The sequence below is a fragment of the Crassostrea angulata genome, chromosome 6 (genome assembly GCF_025612915.1).
Source record: "Crassostrea angulata isolate pt1a10 chromosome 6, ASM2561291v2, whole genome shotgun sequence".
Taxonomy (NCBI): Eukaryota; Metazoa; Mollusca; class Bivalvia; order Ostreida; family Ostreidae; genus Magallana; species Magallana angulata.
Genome location: NC_069116.1, coordinates 7,409,328 through 7,429,211, shown reverse-complemented (window position 1 = coordinate 7,429,211; position 19,884 = coordinate 7,409,328). Strand labels below are relative to the sequence as shown.

Here is a 19,884-nt window from a genome sequence, read left to right as displayed (position 1 = left end):
CTTCTACCTCGTTCTATAGGCAATTCAGCATTATTTGTTTTAAAAGTACAAAAAGATATCTGATATTTGGAAGGCAGATCTAATAAGTATTTTTCCAAGGATAATGTGGTTTTAAAAATTCTATAATTAATACCTTTTGATGAATTATACATTTCACTATTCCATGACTGCTTGAATTGGTCTAGAAGTATATGAAAAACAGTTTTCTCAATTAATTAAGCCACTGGATATTTACATTTTGTTGATTCAAAAAAAAGGATAGACCACAATCATTCAATATTTTAACAATAAATTTAAACCAGGGTCTGTTCATTTTACTAAGAATAATCCTCTAATTAGGCTATTATAATCTAAGATTAATGTTTTGAATGAGATTTGCGAATGAATTTCACACAAGTGCTTGGAATACATCTTAAAACTGCACATGCAGCAACTTAAAAATAAATCATATCTGAAAATTTTGTCACATTTTGAGAGTGAGTCATGTAAATGTATTTTTGGAGATCTACATGTATATACTAGATTATAAGTCCCTATCATCATATTTAGAAAAGAATATTTAAGAATATAACTGGTAGATAGGCTAATCATTGCATCTGGTGAATAATTTAAGAATATTCTGCAATTTTAATTTCTGCAGATTTTTATACCCACAAAATACAGCAGAAAATAAACAAACACAGAAAATATGTACCTTTTTCAAAAGGTAGAACCATTTGACAGGAGCTTGGACTTTGGGTAGTTGTGTCAAACAGCAATGTGACGTAGGCCTGTCTATTTTATTGTAGGCCACTCAGTCATGGCTCTTTGAAATCAACAGGATTTGTCTGGCTTTTGAGCGAAGTCTACGCAATGGATGTATATTGCGGTTGACACCGGCGTCATTTCAACTTGTTTTGACGCAAGAAATAGATCATTACAACCTACTGAAAGTCCAAGGTCTTGTTAAAATGGTTCTAAAATAAAACTTCTAATCATACTTAATAAAGGTTATATTTTGATAAAACTTTAAATTTTCAGGAATGAAATATTTTTCCTCCAACCCGATGATACGAGGGTTGTCCCAAAATAATGTAAACAGGACACATAATTTAAAATCTGTTCACTGTAATTTCATTAGACTTCTATGTTTTCTTCAATGACTCTTTGGCAAACAATACTGAAAAATTCAAATCTGTACTTTATTTATCTCTCGATAAAATGAATAATTCGTAACAACAAGTTTTGTCAGGCGGCGCAATGTGCGACGTCGAAAATTTCAAATTTTACGTTGTTGCTAAACCCTCCACATCGTTTACGATAACATTAACGTTTTATTTCCGAAAATGTCTCAGAAAAAGATATTATCTTTGAACATGTACCCTGAGTGCACATTCAACATATATTTTAGTTTAATTTTTTTTAAAATATTTTCGAAGTACAAACGATCTGTCAGCTCCAAACTTGCCCTGTATTACTTATTGTCTAACGTCCGTCTTGTCGAAATGTGTCGTTCAGCATTTTGACGTCCATTGATATCTTTCGGGTTTTTCTTTTTTCCACTTATTGTCATCATACTTGTTCAAATATTTTCAATGTTGTTTATGTACATATTCACAAAACGCATTTCTAATCGATTTTGTTAATTTCATTTACTCCATAGCCGCTTAGGATTTATTTCATGGTCTTTACAAAATTGTATCAGTTACTGCTGCGCCGCCTTAAACGCTGACATCGTCATTTTATTACGAGTTAACTTTTCAACTTGTCACAAAACGCGCTATAAAATATTTAAAAGTTTTGTTATTGCCAAAACATTTTCTAAGTAAATAATAAAATTGTTATCAAATATCAATGTATGTTTTATTTGAATTTATTCATTCGAAAAGTACTTTTTCTCGCAATTTTCATTTCATTGTCTTGATTTTACCTTTTTGTTTTTGACATTGCGCCACATGTCGAATTTCTGATCTAACATGCTTTCATTTCACTTATTTAATCTCAAACAATATTTGATTTTAAAACATTACTTGAATGCAAATTTCATGAACCCTTTGTGGCACAAATTTCAACTTCCTTTGTCTTCGATTAACTGAATAACGCCACTTGTCTACGCTATTTTGGGACAACCCTCGTACATACAAAATAAGGGCAAACTTTCGTCCAAATCCTCATTGCATTCAAATTTTTCCCACGAGAGAAAGAATATGAAGTTAGCACAGAAATATGATCCACTGTCAGGCTCATGTCATTTCATCAATTTTAATTAAATCCCATTATCAACAGAGCAGAGCAATGTTGCTGAGATAAGTGCGTGGTTTCACTTTCTACCAGGGGAAGCAAACTGATACCAAGGCAAAAAAAAAAAAAAAATCACTCTGACACAAGCTAGGTTTCAGCAACTTTTCTATTCTGGGAATTGTGGAATAATTCACCATTCCCATTGTGTGACAGAAATTAACCTTTTCACTCTAAAAAATAGTCAGAAAAGGTCATAGTATTAAGTTCTTAAGTCATTAAAAAGCTATTTACTCTAAAAATTTGTCACAAAAAATCATAGTACATGTATTAAGTTTTGGAGTCATTAAAAATTAAAAGTAACATTTTCCCACTTTTAAGAAAAAATACAATATACCTTTACAGTTTTTAAAACCATGAAATCTAATCCCATGATTTATACAACATAGTAGTGAGTTAACTGGCGCTAAACTAAAGTATCTCGATCCCCTAAAGATATGAACTTGTACCTCTTACACTTTCTGATATTTTAACACCATGGTTTTATATATATAACTACTTTTATTAAAAATATTTGTTAATAGTAAAAATTGCACATATGAAAGGGAAGGCACAAAAAAACACAAAATGGTAACTTTCAGTGACTACATGATTGATTCTTATAAAAAGATTTCATTCTCCAAGGATAAAAAAAGACTGTATAGACAGAAAATGGATTATTATTAAAATACTTCGTAAAAATAGCATTCGTATAACAGAGTTTACTGGGAACACCCCACGAAAAGATTAACCGCGGATACCGTCGTATTTAAATGATTGGGATTTTGATCCGTCTTCTTTATAATGATGTTCACAACATCTTCAATGTCAGCAGTGCTCAGATAGCTGTAGGAACAATTCACCATTTTACATTACTGACTTGATCATTCCAAAACCTATTCCATTTTCCTGTAGTTGTGTACCACATTTATTTCATTATCTTCTCCTGTGTCTTCCAATCAAGTGGTTGTGCGTGCCAAATGAATTTCAAATTGTCACGACTAATCTTTTTATGAACTTGGAAAAATGGAAATAAACCGTAAGCTACCCACATCCTCTGGTTATATTCAAATGAATGCGATGGAAACATTGTAAATCCAAGATCATTCTTGGAAAATCCTAATTTTGACACGTTTCACCATTTTGTGTGGATTTTGATTTTAATAAATAATAACTTTTCATTTAAACACCAATCATCCACCTCAATGTTTTGAGATGTTGATCCAGAGAGGGAGGTGCAGTAAATGCTCACCCTACCATCCAGAATTGATTTTGATATCATGCTTTTTGAAAATTTAAATGTTGAAGGACATTTATTCATCAAAACAAGTCAGAAGATTAGTTTAAAAGAAGAGCAGACATTAAAACGTCAGCCATGAATATCTTTGATAAATCCTATACCATATAAAGCTTAAGGCTTAGGCTGGCACTGTTCACTGGTGAATATTCATCAAAGAAAACGTAAACAAGTCCTGTTTAGTATAATGGTCCAATTATACCTTAATATCCCTAAATTTTATACTTGTTTTGAGATCAATAACACAGTCCTTGTCATTTGCTGCAGAGATGTTGATGGCCTTGGTTAAATTCATTGACAGATTCATCCACCTGCCATAAATGCATTGACATCCAAAATCCCCATGCACTCATGCGCAAACAAATTGATCTTCCACAAAAAAAAAAAATCACAAAAATAATATTAAGAAAAAAATAGATATTATAGTTTTTACATACAAAGGTTTATTTTCAACATCTTATCTCAGAGAATAACAATTCTGCTTTCAGAAGATAAATTAGCGGTTGATAAGGCTTGATTTGCTAATAATTTGTGAGATTAAAGAAGAACCCTTGGATCATTCCTAGTTTAACCATTAGCACTAACAGGATGCCAGAATTGCCTTTGTTGGTATTCCAGTGGCATTAGAGTGATATTGGCTACTGTGTACATCAAAAATTGTGAAAGCAACATTGATAAGAATAAACACTGGCTGATGAATTCAAACTAACTCTTTGTCAATTTAAATCAAACTCTTAAATCTAGAATTTACACGCAATCATAATCTTAACATCAATTAATATATGTATAAAAAAAAAATTTGTATATACATTAACAATCATATTAAACATAAAAAAAAACTTAAACTTAGCTTAATACTTTTTTCTTTCCTTTATTCTCAAAAATTCTATTATCTTTCTTGCCTGTCTCACAAACTTGCGATAATTAATTGACATGGTCATTGCACTGTCATTGTCTTTGTTTGAGACTTTGTCGGTAAGTGTGTGTGTGTGGAGGAGGGGGGGGGGTATAAAAGAAATACTGCATTTCACAATTGCCTGTTGAAAAGTCCGGAATTAAACTGAATAAAGAATACCTCAAAGGTGAATGCTTACAAATATCCAACATGTAAATTTCCACCAGAAAAGGCTGACCATTTCTGGAATTGCCAATCAGCATGGTCATTGCAATTACAGTACCGTGATGGAAGCCAGTCAGCCTTTCATACATAATAAACAGCCAGAGATAGCCTGGCATCTGCAATCAACTTTTAATTTGAATTTTCTGCACTTATATACTCTAGTATCAAACTAAAAAATCAGAATTTAACCCAATAAAACTTGATGATTCCAACACCAACATTGGTCAGATGGGTTCACTCATGCAATAAAGGAAGTATAGAATTGATAGATGCTCTGAGAATTATAGGTTCGTGAATTTGAGATGTTTGAGGTCCTCAGGTAAAGCACACCAATCATCTTCAAAGTTGCATTAGAAACATTTTTAGTAATTAATTAGTCAATAAATGTAATCTAACTGCATTAAATGGATGGTAACCACAAATCACTCAATGAATTTCTAATTGATAAAAATGCTATTTCAAACCCTATAAAACATTAATTAGTATATTTCATTCAGTCAAGTTAAAAACTCAAACATTTTATCTTAAATTCCATTTACAGCTAATACGTAGTTTAAAATCATTCCATTTACTGTATGTCTTCTGTAGGGAACGTGTAGCCAATGAGCAGTTCCTTCAACCTTTCATGCAGACAAAGGAGACCAATCCCATGTTTATATACATGCACTGCTTAATCATTCAGTTATTGCAAAAGTTTTTGGTTTTTTCATAAATCTTTACATGAGTTTTACATCTGAGCTAATGATGATGGTTGCCATTAATTATTCACGCATATAATGAAAATGTGTCCAAGTAGCGTAGTGGTCAATGCACTCGCTTGTCACCGCTGCGACCCGAGTTCGATCCCCGTGATCGACAGTGGTGGTATGTGATAGGGTATGGTGGTCGCCCGCTTGGACACGTGGGTTCTCTCCGGGTACTCCGGCTTCTTCCCACAGCAATGACCCCCTCGCGCTAACATCCGTGCCAACGAGAGATATTAATATAAGTTGTAGAACTTGTTTATCAATCGTTGTAAAATAAATAAAGTTTAGTTTAGTTTAGTATAATGAAAATGCACAGAGAAATCAATATCAGCTCTTGCACCAGAACTTTTCCTTCAATTCTTCAACTTTGCTCGACAATCATTTTGGAATGTTTTAAGAAGTCACAGAACTGACTTGCAATGGATAATGTCACTTTAACAATAAAAAATGACTAGAGAACTGTCAGTGGAAGCTCCTTGAATATAATTTTTATGAATATTATGTAACACATCACATTAACTAACACTTAAAATTATTGTCATGAAATTACGGTGCAGTTGGCCAATATATCTGAAAGCAAATTTATCCGGATTTGATTAGCATTTTCTGGTTCAATCATTCCCCCACTGCCTTTGAATGCTGCATTAATCATAAAGATAGTTAGCTTCCAGCACATTGCATGATTTCTGAGAAATCAAAATTGGAATTGCGTGCACGCTGGTGCATTTTGTTGACACCAGGATTGGCCCATTTACAAGATGACCTTACAAAGGCATCTTATTTTGAGAAGAAAAAATCTGTTGTTTACATTAAATGTCTAATTATTGTCATCGTAAACTATAAATTCAAGAAAACAAAGTGATATGAAAGTCTGATAGATTTGTGTGATAGTTTACATGTTCCAATTGTCAGTGTTAACGTAGTGCATGTAGACAAGGAGAGCTGGCACACAATTCAATGTGGGTACTGACAAATACATGGGGAGATAAAAATTCTGAAATATGAAATTCTGGTTGTAATTAAGGCGCTTTCTGATTAGCCGAACAAAATTATTTTATATCTTTAAGTTTAAATAATGTTTCCTACATCACAGTAAGACTTAAGTCAAAAACATATCAATCCGCCTGACGTAATTTATGTTTGAATTATGTACAATTCAATGTCATTTTAAAGGTCAAATGATAGTTTTAATCAACAACAAAAATTTAAAAATTTATGAAATTGATTCAACAGCTACCCAATTTATACTTACATAAACTTGACTGGAACAGTTTATGCTTTTTTTATAAACAGTCTCGCAATATAAAAAGCGTAAATTGCACCAACCCATTTTATATTCGTATACATTGGGTAGCTATTGAATTCATTCCTTAAATGTTACTTGATTACCTCATAATACATTATCAGAACTTTGGTGTAAAAATATGAGATATTTGGGGTCCATATTTTAAATTAGGAATATGGTTTTATGCAGCATTTAAATTCAACTTTAAGGGGGGAGGGGTATATTATAAACATAGTACTATTATAAACAAGTGTGTACTATACAGACAACTTCACAGCATTACAGACGTCTGTCAGTACTGTAGGCGCTGATCTATTAACCCATCTCTCACTATTAAGTGGATCCAAGCATTTTATGAACAGTGGTCACCAACGGAACCTCTCTTTCACAAAAATAAAGTCATCACATCAGTGAAACATTCTAGAATGAGACAGAAAATCAATCACCCAAAACATCTTGGCATGGATGATTTTGATAGAAAAGTATCATCTGGTGGGCAATGCCAGGGCGATCCAAATGTACAACCAGCTATATTGGTTTTGACAGGGGGAACAACTGCAGTCAAGAGACGTAAATACAGAAAGTTAAATCTTCTCTGAGCCATGAAGGCACATAGAAAAGGGAATTTTTACAGTAAATATTTTTTCTAAGGACACTGTACAATTGATTTAGTTTTATTTCATGAAATGCATGTAGGAATGAAATATGAAGCTTCTTCATGCGTTATCCTGACTACGACACTCCAAACCCCTAATGCTTTTAGTAAAGCCCCTTTCGAACACTGAGTGCATCCCAGACTGTGGCCTGTAGCGGGAACAAGGATCAGGCTGTCTGTGAATGTCTTTCATCATTGTCCAATGAGCGAGTATCTATTTACCTGAACAGGGAACACTATTCCAGATTACTTTTGAAATTATACCCCTGATAATAAGTTTTCTTAATTTTTTGCTTAGGATCAGACAAATGACATGTTGATCAGAAAATGATAGACTCATCATCAGAGAGATAACAAGGAAACAGGAATGATTGTGCTGTATTACCTTCTCTCCTTGCTTAGGATTTTTTTCTACACAAACAATTTGTTTCTACTGTAAAATAAATATGCTGCACAAATTGCACACAAAGCAAAAAACCCAAGTAATTCACCAATGAGAAATGTTTCAGACAACTCTCATTCATCATGGGCAGATTTTTGACTTTATTAGAACACTAAATCAAACAGACTAACATCTCTGGTGCTTTCATTTCAACCTGTTGTTGTTTTGTGGGAATATTCAACCTTTGGAATAGCTTGTTTATCACGACCATAAAACTAATAGCATTTCAACCTTTCAAAAAATAAAGAATGAGACACAGAAACCATATTTTTTTTCCTTCATAGTGAGAAAGAAATTGAATAAGACACTCTAACTTTTAAGAGAGAGAGAGCATTCAGAACCTTTAATCATATATAAAATGACTTTTCAACCTACAAGAAAAAGGGTAAAGACCCCACTTTATACAAAAGCCCAGACTTGGATGTCATTTTCAGGTTGGTTTACCACTTATCCGTCTCAGCTGTCCGTTATGGCACTGTTTATATCTGCTCATATTAAGAAGACAATCATCTTTGATGGTCATCAAGGTTAACATGCGGGTGATTGGTCTACAGAGGTACGGTCTAGACCAGCAGCTGTTACTACACTGCCAATCCCTGCTCATTAATGAAATCCTTTTATAACATTGGGATGGGTCTGCTGCATGTATACACACCACCTTACAGACAAAATAGTCTACACTAACAAATGTCTACACTCACTTCAGTAAAAGACAAAATGCACTACACTAAAACTTGTTTAATATAAACACAAACATGGCAAAATTGCTGATATAGGGAACTTTTGTAAAGAGTATGGAAAAATTCTTTATAAACCCTACAAAATTTTATGGTTATAATGAATATGGATATAACGAATTTACGGATAGAGTAAATAGATGAGTCCCAAAGAGGCAATAATTAATAATTTTAAAACTTTTTTAATGATTTTATAATTGATGTTAAACAAGAGGCCCATGGGCCACATCGCTCACCTGAGGAACAATAGGTATGATAAAGTCAGCTTAATGGAGTCATAATACAATCTGGACAATGTACATTAATACATGTAGATCCTGTATAAATAAAATCCATTTTTCCCCCTTGGAACTCGGATAGCCCTGATTGCTGAAAATATTTACAAGAGCAGACTTTAATCACCGCTCCTGCACATATATAGGGACTCAACGTTATCCAGGCAGGGATGACCGCACACCTACGCAACTCAACAGGTACCAACGTTAATGCAAGCAGAGATAACGCAAGCAGGGATGACCTCACACTTGCGCCAACAGCTCAACCTAACGCAGGGAGTGCCGCACACTTGCACTAGAAAGGCCAGAACACCAGCAGGGATGACCATACACAAGTGCTCCGCCGCAACCACCACCAATACAAGCAGGTATGACCGCACACTTGTATCAATGCCATACAGGGCAGAAATGACTGCACATTCAGTATCGTTGGTTAGAAAAACACGAAGACAAGAAAGAGAAGGGATGTCAACACCCTCAATCTCTCCGTACCTGTTCAAGCTTAACCCCAAACAGTCACTCGTTGCAATGCAATAGACACTGTCCCTATATATGTGCCAGCCTAAAATAATTCATAGTATCTAAAAATTGGAAATCAAAAATAAACAAACTAATCCAGCCTAACCCAAAACTACTTATGCAGAACAACTTATATACATTGAATATTTATTATTGTATAAAAATAATCATCACATTAATTGGTTAACAGTGGATGCATTAATTAAAATAATCAAGAATCAATAAATCAAGGGCAATAACCCAAAACAGTAATACAAAAAGATTCTAATGAAAAAAAAGCTGCCTGCTTCAATTTTATAGTCATATCACATGTTGAGTATTGCAGTTCTCAAAAAGATCCTTTACAATTGTTTATATATGGGATATTTAGCTACATCAAACTCTGAACCTTCTTGTGAGGCCGAAGAATTGTCCTGGAGCCAAAGTCTTAACAATTAAAAAGAATCATCTTGCTGATTAGTTTCTGAGAAGAAGATTTTTAAAGATTTACTCTTTATTCCTATGTAAAACTTTAACACCCCCCCCCCCATGTGGCCTCACCCTACCCCCAGGGGTCATGATTTTCACAACTTTGAATCTACACTACCTGAGGATACTTCCCACAAGTTTCAGCTTTCCTGGCTGATTAGTTTCTGAGAAGAAGATTTTTAAAGATTTACTCTATATATTCCTATGTAAAACTTTAACACCCCCCCCCCCCCATGTGGCCTCACCCTACCCCCAGGGGTCATGATTTTCACAACTTTGAATCTACACTACCTGAGGATACTTCCCACAAGTTTCAGCTTTCCTGGCTGATTAGTTTCTGAGAAGAAGATTTTTAAAGATTTACTCTATATATTCCTATGTAAAATTTTAACACCCCCCCCCCCCCAATGTGGCCTCACCCTACCCCAAGGGATCATGATTTTCACAACTCTGAATCTACACTACCTGAGGATGCTTCCACACAAGTTTCAGCATTCCTGGCTGATTAGTTACTGAGAAGAAGATTTTTAAAGATTTACTCTATATATTCCTATGTAAAACTTTGACCCCCCATTGTGGCCCCAACCTAACCCCAGGGGTTATGATTTTCACAACTTTGAATCTACACTTCCTGAGGATGTTTCCACACAAGTTTCAGCATTCCTGGCTGATTAGTTTCTGAGAAGAAGATTTTTAAAAATTTATTCTATATATTCCTATGTAAAACTTCGACCCCCCATTGTGGCCCCACCCTACCCCTGGGGGTCATGATTTTCACAACTTTGAATCTACACTACCTGAGGATGCTTCCACACAAGTTTCAGCTTTCCTGGCTGTTTAGTTTCTGAGAAGAAGATTTTTAAAGATTACTCTATATATTCCTATGTAAAACTTCGATCCCCCATTGTGGCCCCAACCTAACCCCAGGGGTTATGATTTTCACAACTTTGAATCTACACTACCTGAGGATGCTTCCACACAAGTTTCAGCTTTCCTGGCTGATTAGTTTCTGAGAAGAAGATTTTTAAAGATTTATTCTATATATTCCTATGTAAAACTTCGACCCCCCCCTTGTGGCCCCACCCTACCCCCGGGGGTCATGATTTTCACAACTTTGAATCTACACTACCTGAGGATGCTTCCACACAAGTTTCAGCTTTCCTGGCTGATTAGTTTCTGAGAAGAAGATTTTTAAAAGATTTACTCTATATATTCCTATGTAAAACTTCGACCCCCCATTGTGGCCCCAACCTAACCCCAGGGGTTATGATTTTCACAACTTTGAATCTACACTACCTGAGGATGCTTCCACACAAGTTTCAGCCTTCCTGGCTGATTAGTTTCTGAGAAGAAGATTTTTAAAGATTTACTCTATATATTCCTATGTAAAACTTCGACCCCCCCTTGTGGCCCCACCCTACCCCCGGGGGTCATGAATTTCACAACTTTGAATCTACACTACCTGAGGATGCTTCCACACAAGTTTCAGCTTTCCTGGCTGTTTAGTTTCTGAGAAGAAGATTTTTAAAGATTTACTCTATATATTCCTATGTAAAACTTCGACCCCCCATTGTGGCCCCACCCTACCCCCGGGAATCATGAATTTCACAACTTTGAATCTACACTACCTGAGGATGCTTCCACACAAGTTTCAGCTTTCCTGGCTTTCTGGTTCTTGAGAAGAAGATTTTTGAAAATTTCTCAAAATTTTTCATTAATTTCTAATTATCTCCCCTTGAAAACGGGTGTGGCCCTTAATTTTCACAACTTTGAATCCCCTTTGCCTAAGGATGATTTGTGCCAAGTTTGGTTGAAATTGGCCAAGTAGTTCTTGAGAAGATGTTGAAAATATGAAAAGTTTACGGACAGACGGACAGACGGACGGACAGACGGACAGACGGACGACAGACAAAATGTGATCAGAATAGCTCACTTGAGCTTTCAGCTCAGGTGAGCTAAAAAGGAAACAATACCAATAGAGATAATACTTTGAATGAATTTAATTCCACATAAAGTATTCAAGTTACAATCGGAATATTATTGGCTTCAAAAGAACGTATTTTCATATCATGTCCCAGAAAGCTTAAATTTGTAGGCTGGTGTTAGTAAAAATGTATATAGCAAATTTGCTATACTTATTTTTACAAATTTGTTATATGGCTACAATGAGTTACACATACAGCGAAGTTAATCCAAAGGTCCCTTGGACTTCACCATAACCAAGTTTTACTGTATATGCAAATCAGTTTACAAAATCTTTGCTTTCAGTTTCAACTTTACGCAGAAATTTCATCATTCACACAGACCACTCACTAACAAACAGACATGTCAGCATACAAAGCAGATGAGACGGCATACAGATAACGACCAGCTGATGGACCAACCATAGTCTAATAGTCGGGTCATCGAATAGGCTCTTAACGACCAGCTGATGGACCAATCAGCAAATAGTCGGGTCGTCGGAAATCTGCGGATGGATGATGACTTACCTGCTGTATATCCCAGGCTGTCAGTCCCAGAGACCCGGCCGATTCTTTCTCAGAGGTGGACAGTTTGTTGATCACGACATCCTTATTCTGGGATACATCTTTTGCACTCACTCTTATCTAAATATAAGTCACTTTCGTTAAAAATACTGTAAGCTTAGGGAAGTTAAAAATTTACTTCCAATTCTCAATTTATTAGTGGAACAGTACTATCAACTTTCCTCCACACAAAAGTGCATGAACTGAAGGAACCACTGATATTCCAAAAGGAAATGGTTAGAGAGAGTTCAATATCCCACTTATAACATATATTAAAAACAAAATTAATTCAAATAATAATTAGAGTGTATGATTTTTTATTTTATCAACTGAACATAAAACAACTTCAATTCCAGTGAATTTTGTTCAGTTTAAATCTGTTAGGAATATTAATTTGTAATCTGTTCATTATTGATGTGAAACAACTTAACAAAGGATCTATTGTGAATAACAATTTTAATTGAACTATAGGGGGGATGTATTTTCCAGAAAAAATCACTTTTGAAAATCAAAGTTTTTTTGTTATTTTCTATCGTACATATTTCTAAATTTTTCGCATTTGCATTTTGAACCTATTATGTTGCTCTTGCCATTTTTTTTATTAATCTTCAAAGTAAGCAAACACAGCATTTTCTAAGTAAAATGGTATATTTCTGCATGGTTTTTGGCCTAGATATCCTTCAGGACCGGCCTGTCCCTAAAAAAATCTAAAATATTTTGATAGATCTTGTTAAAAGGAATAAATAAAGATAATTTTTTTTAAGGGCACCCTCGCCTTAGGATCAAATTTTGTAAAAAAAAAAAAAAAAAAATTTCGGAAACTGATTTCTATCATAGTGATCTATACTTACACTGAAGAGTGTAAGTTCTGGATAGCTCAGTAGGTTAAACCGCTAGCTGTAACACAATGTTTTTTGTGCCCTGGTTCGATTCCATCTGTGGGCACACTTTTTCTTTTTTAAAATTTACGTCATTTATAAACACTTTTTCTCTTTTGTGCAGAATTGTGCATTTAGTACAAGTATATTTAATTTTGATCTTCTTCCTTAAATGCACATTTGCTCTTTGAATTAAAGATATCGATGAAAAAAGTACATGTGTATACTTAATAACTACATGTAAAAGCAATCAACCGGAACAATACCTTATTGTAAGCATGCTTTGTTTGAGGACAAGAATCACTCACTCTGTGTTACTCAAGACAGGTGCCATGTAAAAAAAATCATGTAAAGCATGCCAAGCAAAAACTGTTGCGTTTGCTTTTCCAGAACATCTATAGGAAATGGTACAATTGTGGGAGAATTACTGCAAAGTATAGATGCTGTTCGTTCTTTGCTATGGATGAGTGCATTGGTGACATTTTATGTCAAAAATGCAGGAGGAATATTTATAGCTTAGATGAAGTAGGGGTGGGTCAGTTTGAGTTTGAAATTCGTCCCCTTGTCATCCCGGCAAAAGGTTAGTCCCTCTATATGAAGGATGCAGCTGTTAATACGGAAAAGAGTTCAGTTGAATTTTTTTTACCTTTTAGAAATCGCATTTGAATGAAAATTTATAGATCAACTTAACAACAAAATCAAAAAAATTGGTATTCAACAAATATTGATGAAACCATACTACATTTTACTGTATGTAGAGGTTGATGTGGCTTCAGACTTGTCTCTCCCCCTTCCCACTGTTCTTGCTTGTTCTAGGTCTTTCTCTGAGTGACTCTATGAATTACACTCACCTGAAGTCTCAACGGATCAAGGAAGGGTGGACGGACCATTCCACAAAAAACATGCTTGGCGTCGATCACAGTGAGATCTGACAGAGCCAGGGACTGGACGGGGGTCTCTAAATCCCGCGTAATTGTCATCTGATAGCCTGCTCTTTCAGAAGCCGGGATCAACTGACCCTTGTCATCTGTGATTGTCACCTGCATAAAAATGTACAGTCTGTCGTATTCATTCATTTAGCAAACTAAAATCACTCCTACTTACTCATCCATGGTTTTTAATACATCTATGACCAGATAATCTAACGCAGTTTACACTTTTATATACATCTTTTCACCGTATGTAAACAAACTGTTTTATTATACTTTCATGTTAAACACTGAAATCTGATTGGTTTAGATGCAATTTATAATCCGTTCTATTACCCTCAGCATTAGCAACACACTTGACAACGGGTAACACAACGAATTGTTACATGCGTGTAAATTATGAGCGTACGGTTTGCCTTAGAATTCACATCATTTATATATAATAGCATTAAAAATTTCTCTCAAATTAAGACATTCAGTATAATAAAATAAATAGTGCCTGTTTGGGAGGATAACAGTTGAAATTGACACCCCTCGAAAACCATTGTCAACCTCCGCTTCGCATCAGTTGACAATGGTTTTCTCGGGGTGTCAATTTCAAATGGTACCCTCCCAAACAGGCACTATTTATATAATGTTACATCTTTTAGGAGAGCTGGATGCTCACAGTCACTTTTAGACTATATCAAATAATTTTCTTGAAGCATATAGTTCTTTTTAAATGTATAGGAAAATATTAAAATTTCAAACCTAAAAGATTTCCTAATGGATTTTTTCATTACCAGATAAAATAGTATGTGGTTTAAAAATTAAAATCATGTTTAAATTCATAATGTAAATTTGATAAAGATTTTGAATAAAATAAAACAATAGGCTTATATTCTCTTTCAATTGTTTCTCTATCTCTCTCTTTCTTTCTGGCTTACACAGAAGTGGTATGGGTTGTTAGAAGAGTAATATTCCTCCCCAATATGTTCTACTTTGAGTACACTATAGGTGAGTTTTATTGAGGTCCTTTCCACCAGTTCAATCTTGGACGACCCTTCCGTTACCATGGCGTCTATGTGGATAGCCCTGGCATAGTTTTGCAGTAGTTCTTTCAGGGTATCTTGCTGCAGAACAAATGTTGTTGTTCCTTCTCTCTACAAATATATCACTTTAATTATAAAGAGTTAATACCGGGCATATTATGACAATATATGTACTGCAGAAGCAAATATATAATTATGAGAGATATATTCATATATCAAATTTGTATTTGTGAATACTTTGGTTAAAATTCGTCATGGATTGAATTTCGTTGATTAATATTGCAAACAGAAATAACAATATTTTAAAATCCTCAAAGAATATTTCTGCTTCTACAGAATCTTTGTCAGCATACGTCTAACTTAACTTCTAACTGAAGGAAAACCCTCACTAGGTGATGAAGAAACTTATTTTCTTTATATTTCGTCAATTGTCAATAATGGAACATACAAGGCTTCGCTACAACACTGATCAAAAGTTTGATGAGCGTGGCATTCCTTGCGTCTCTTTAATCAGCTATCATCCAACAACAATAAAATCTTCATCTCTAATAACGAGGATTAAGACAACAAGCACTCATTGTGACAAAGCCCACTAATGGATATAAATGACCAAACAAAACAGAGTTTTGCTTAAAAATCTGACACGTACTGTGTACTCTTTTGAATAATGAATGTGTACATAGACTCTAGACTTGTATGATGTTATAAAATCTAGCAGAATCCTTAACAATTTGTCAATTTGAATCTCCAGACCAATAAACTCCAATTGATTCTGAGCTTCTCGATGAAATTAGAACCTTGACTGATCAAAAATATAACGTCATTCTAAACCCCTTAAGAGCAAACACATTCCTTTCTCCCTAGTCCTTTCCTGACAAGTTGAAGAAAATGGCTAGATTTTACAATTTCTTGGGATTGTTTTACATAAGTAATTACAACATATCGCAAATCTTTTCAGTCTCAGCAGATTTCAAAAAGCAAAATGAACTCATCTTGAACGAATTCAATATTTCTCAGTTTTATTTCCTTGTTCCTAGGTGACACTTTGATATACCAAGAAAGAGTAAGAAAAACAAGCATTTGTATAGTCCGTTGTTTTTTTTGTCATCAGTTTGTTTGTACCAATAAGCAGTGCCTGTAATATTTATGTCTTCAATACTCATCAAATTATGGCTTAAAAGAATAATCATACTTAATGTGATTTGCTACTTTCAACAATTTTGTTTCCTTTGACTTTAAAACAAATTGTAGACTCTAAAGTACAACAAATCAGACACTAAATAATGATGGTTAAAAACTTCAGTTCATACACTGATGTTTCAAATTGTACAAAATGGATGTTTGCTACATTACTTTTGTACAATACATGTAATGCACTACATTCCTCTTGTACAAAATACATTAATGCACTACATTACTCTTGTACAAACTACATGTAATGCACTACATTACTCTTGTACAAAATACATTAATGCACTACATTACTCTTGTACAAACTACATGTAATGCACAACATTACTTTTTTACAACAAAATACATGAAATGCACTACATTACTCTTGTACAACAAAATACATGTAATGCACTACATTACTCTTGTACAACAAAATACATGTAATGCACTACATTACTATTGTACAACAAAATACATGTAATGCACTACATTACTCTTGTACAACAAAATACATGTAATGCACTACATTACTATTGTACAACAAAATACATGTAATGCACTACATTACTCTTGTACAAAATACATTAATGCACTACATTACTCTTGTACAAACTACATGTAATGCACAACATTACTTTTTTACAACAAAATACATGAAATGCACTACATTACTCTTGTACAACAAAATACATGTAATGCACTACATTACTCTTGTACAACAAAATACATGTAATGCACTACATTACTATTGTACAACAAAATACATGTAATGCACTACATTACTCTTGTACAACAAAATACATGTAATGCACTACATTACTCTTGTACAACAAAATACATGTAATGCACTACATTACTCTTGTATGAAATACATGTAATGCACTACATTACTCATGTACAACAAACTACATGTAATGCACTACATTACTCTTGTACAAAATACATGTAATGCAATACATTACTCTTGTACAACAAACTACACGTAATGCACTACATTACTCTTGTACAAACTACATGTAATGCACATTACTCTTGTACAACAAAGTACATGTAATGCACTATATTACTTTTGTACAACAAACTACCGTATTTTTCGGGGCATAGGCCGGTATTTTTTTTCTCCGATGAGCGAGCCCCGGCCTATCCCCCGGGATCGGCAATTCTTAGACTCAAAGTTAAAAAAATTTAACAGTAAAATATAAAATCCACTGTTTTTATCCATTGTACTGTTGTATCAGTTTATTATGAGGGTTGGTTTTTTTTCATCCGTTTGAACTATTGTTCGATAGTTGTCCCGTTGATAATTTTTGTAATGACATCGTGAGTAATAAAATGTACAGTACTGTACGAGGTATTTCTTTACAATCACAATCAAAAGAATTTTTTTCCCACGTTCGTGTATGAACCCTGGAAACTATTATTGCGTAGTAAAAAAGAAAATGAAACCGGGTAGAATGTAATACGACAGAATTTTTGTGAATTCTTCATGTCTGCGTTCGTTGGAATCACTGGTCTTGGGTGGAGAATAAATCAAATGCTTTGTGTTTTTACAATTAATTTTCTGTTGGATGAAATAACAGTATTCTGGTGTCGTGTGTATATACAAAGGTGTGAAACCCGTGACTAAAACACAGCCTGGGGGCACGTAGACTTGTGTACACCGTTACACTTCATTGCATTAACTGTGTTTTTAACATTACAACTTCTCTGCATAACGGCAGTCACTATTTAATTAATTAATGGAAAGAACACAAATTAAATATTTTATGTTTGGTATTTCGTTTTCTCATTCATAGCGATTACGGGGGATAACTCTATTTGAATATGAAACCACGTGTTGAGCTAATGGACGCCATTCCCCGTATTTACAAGTAGCTTTCAAAGTATAACTTGATTAAATGAGATTTAGCAATAAGGAATTAATAAAATATAAATGGTTTGGTAAAATATTATACTTAGTTCTACCAGACAAAACCACGGAGGTTGGTGTTGCAATTAAATTTACACTATGTAAAATTACGATACATAACAATACACCGACTAAAACGGAAGAGACCAAACAGCCACAAAACACAGATGTATTTTTAAAAATTGCTTAAAATATATATGTTAAGCAAATTTAATAACTTTAATTACTCTTTTGACTTTCTACATCGATATTCTGAAAGTATATACTTAATACGATGACTTCCTTAATAAGCGGTCATACTTTCACTATAGTAATCATCAATTGAAAATCGGCTTTTCCCCCAATTCGGCTAGTCTAAGGATTTTTCTTGAATTTTGTCTAAAAATTAGCAATTCGGCCTATGCCCCACATCGACATATGCCCCGAAAAATACGGTACATGTAATGCACTATATTACTTTTGTACAACAAACTACATGTAATGCACTTCATTACTTTTGTACAACAAACTACACGTAATGCACTACATTACTCTTGTACAAACTACATGTTATGCACTACATTAATCTTGTACAACAAACTACATGTAATGCACTACATTAATCTTGTACAACAAACTACATGTAATGCACTACATTAATCTTGTACAACAAACTACATGTAATGCACTACATTAATCTTTTATTTCTTCTAGAACTTCCTTTCTAGAAGTTATGGTTGATATCTATAGGTGACAAGCTACATGTTCAATTATGTTCTTGTTGAGATCAATGGATTAATTGAATGACTAATTTTACCAGAGTCTGGGAATTGGTGGGTATGCGCATTGCTGTTGAACTGACAGAAAGCCTAGCATCTCCAACCACATTTTCTCCATAAGTATATCTGAAAATATATTATTTGGCAAACTAAAAAACATAACATTGCAGCATTGTTCTAAAAGTACAATATTAGTTGTGAGATAAATATTTGCATGCAGATAGTTTTTATTTCATATGTAGCTTAAGGTTGCGGCTCACAATGGGTGATCATAATGCAGGGAGAGGCCACAGTGAAATCAGTGCTCCAAAACACTGCACATCTTTTCTTCCATGAAATTAAATAAAGAGACTTAACTATCCAACAAGTTGTCCCTACATCGAATACTTCTCATCTATTTTGATTTATCTTTTAATACAGATTGATATGAATTGGCAGTTCTTTATATGATTCAATGTGTAGATCAGTTGATTCCAGTGGAGGACATCAGCTAATCACTCACTGTTGAAGGGGAATTGACATCCACACAATGATGTAGAAAATTAAACATATATGACATCAAGCTCAATTAAATACAAGTCTGGTTCTTTTTTGCCAATTATGATGTTTTATAATTTTTGTTTATCAAGAAAATATTTTAAATGTTTTAAAAATAAAAAACAATGATTTCTGAAGAGATCTGCTATGACCTTCACATTTTTCATAGAACTTGTGTCAAGGGAACTGTACATTCTTACCCACAATTCCTTTTTACATGAAGCATAAACCAGAGAGTGCAAGTGGAGAGGAAAAATGGTTGGGACATGGATTTTTTTATGACCTTAAAGGGGCATGGTCATGATTTTGGTCAAATTCTAGTTTGCTGTTTTATTATTCATAAT

At 34.1% G+C, this 19,884-nt stretch overlaps 1 protein-coding gene across 3 annotated transcripts in view; it reads right to left on the bottom strand.

Moving 5' to 3' along the window:
• The window catches only part of LOC128186530 (alpha-2-macroglobulin-P-like), a 147,427-nt gene that overhangs the window by 104,347 nt on the left and 23,196 nt on the right, over positions 1-19,884 (bottom strand). For all 3 annotated transcript variants that reach the window (XM_052856326.1, XM_052856329.1, XM_052856327.1), the window contains exons 11-14: positions 19,042-19,129; positions 15,059-15,274; positions 14,055-14,243; positions 12,290-12,406 (exon numbers count right to left, since the gene is read on the bottom strand). In XM_052856326.1, coding sequence (XP_052712286.1) covers positions 12,290-12,406; positions 14,055-14,243; positions 15,059-15,274; positions 19,042-19,129 — 610 coding nt within the window. The remainder of the gene's footprint in view (positions 1-12,289; positions 12,407-14,054; positions 14,244-15,058; positions 15,275-19,041; positions 19,130-19,884) is intronic.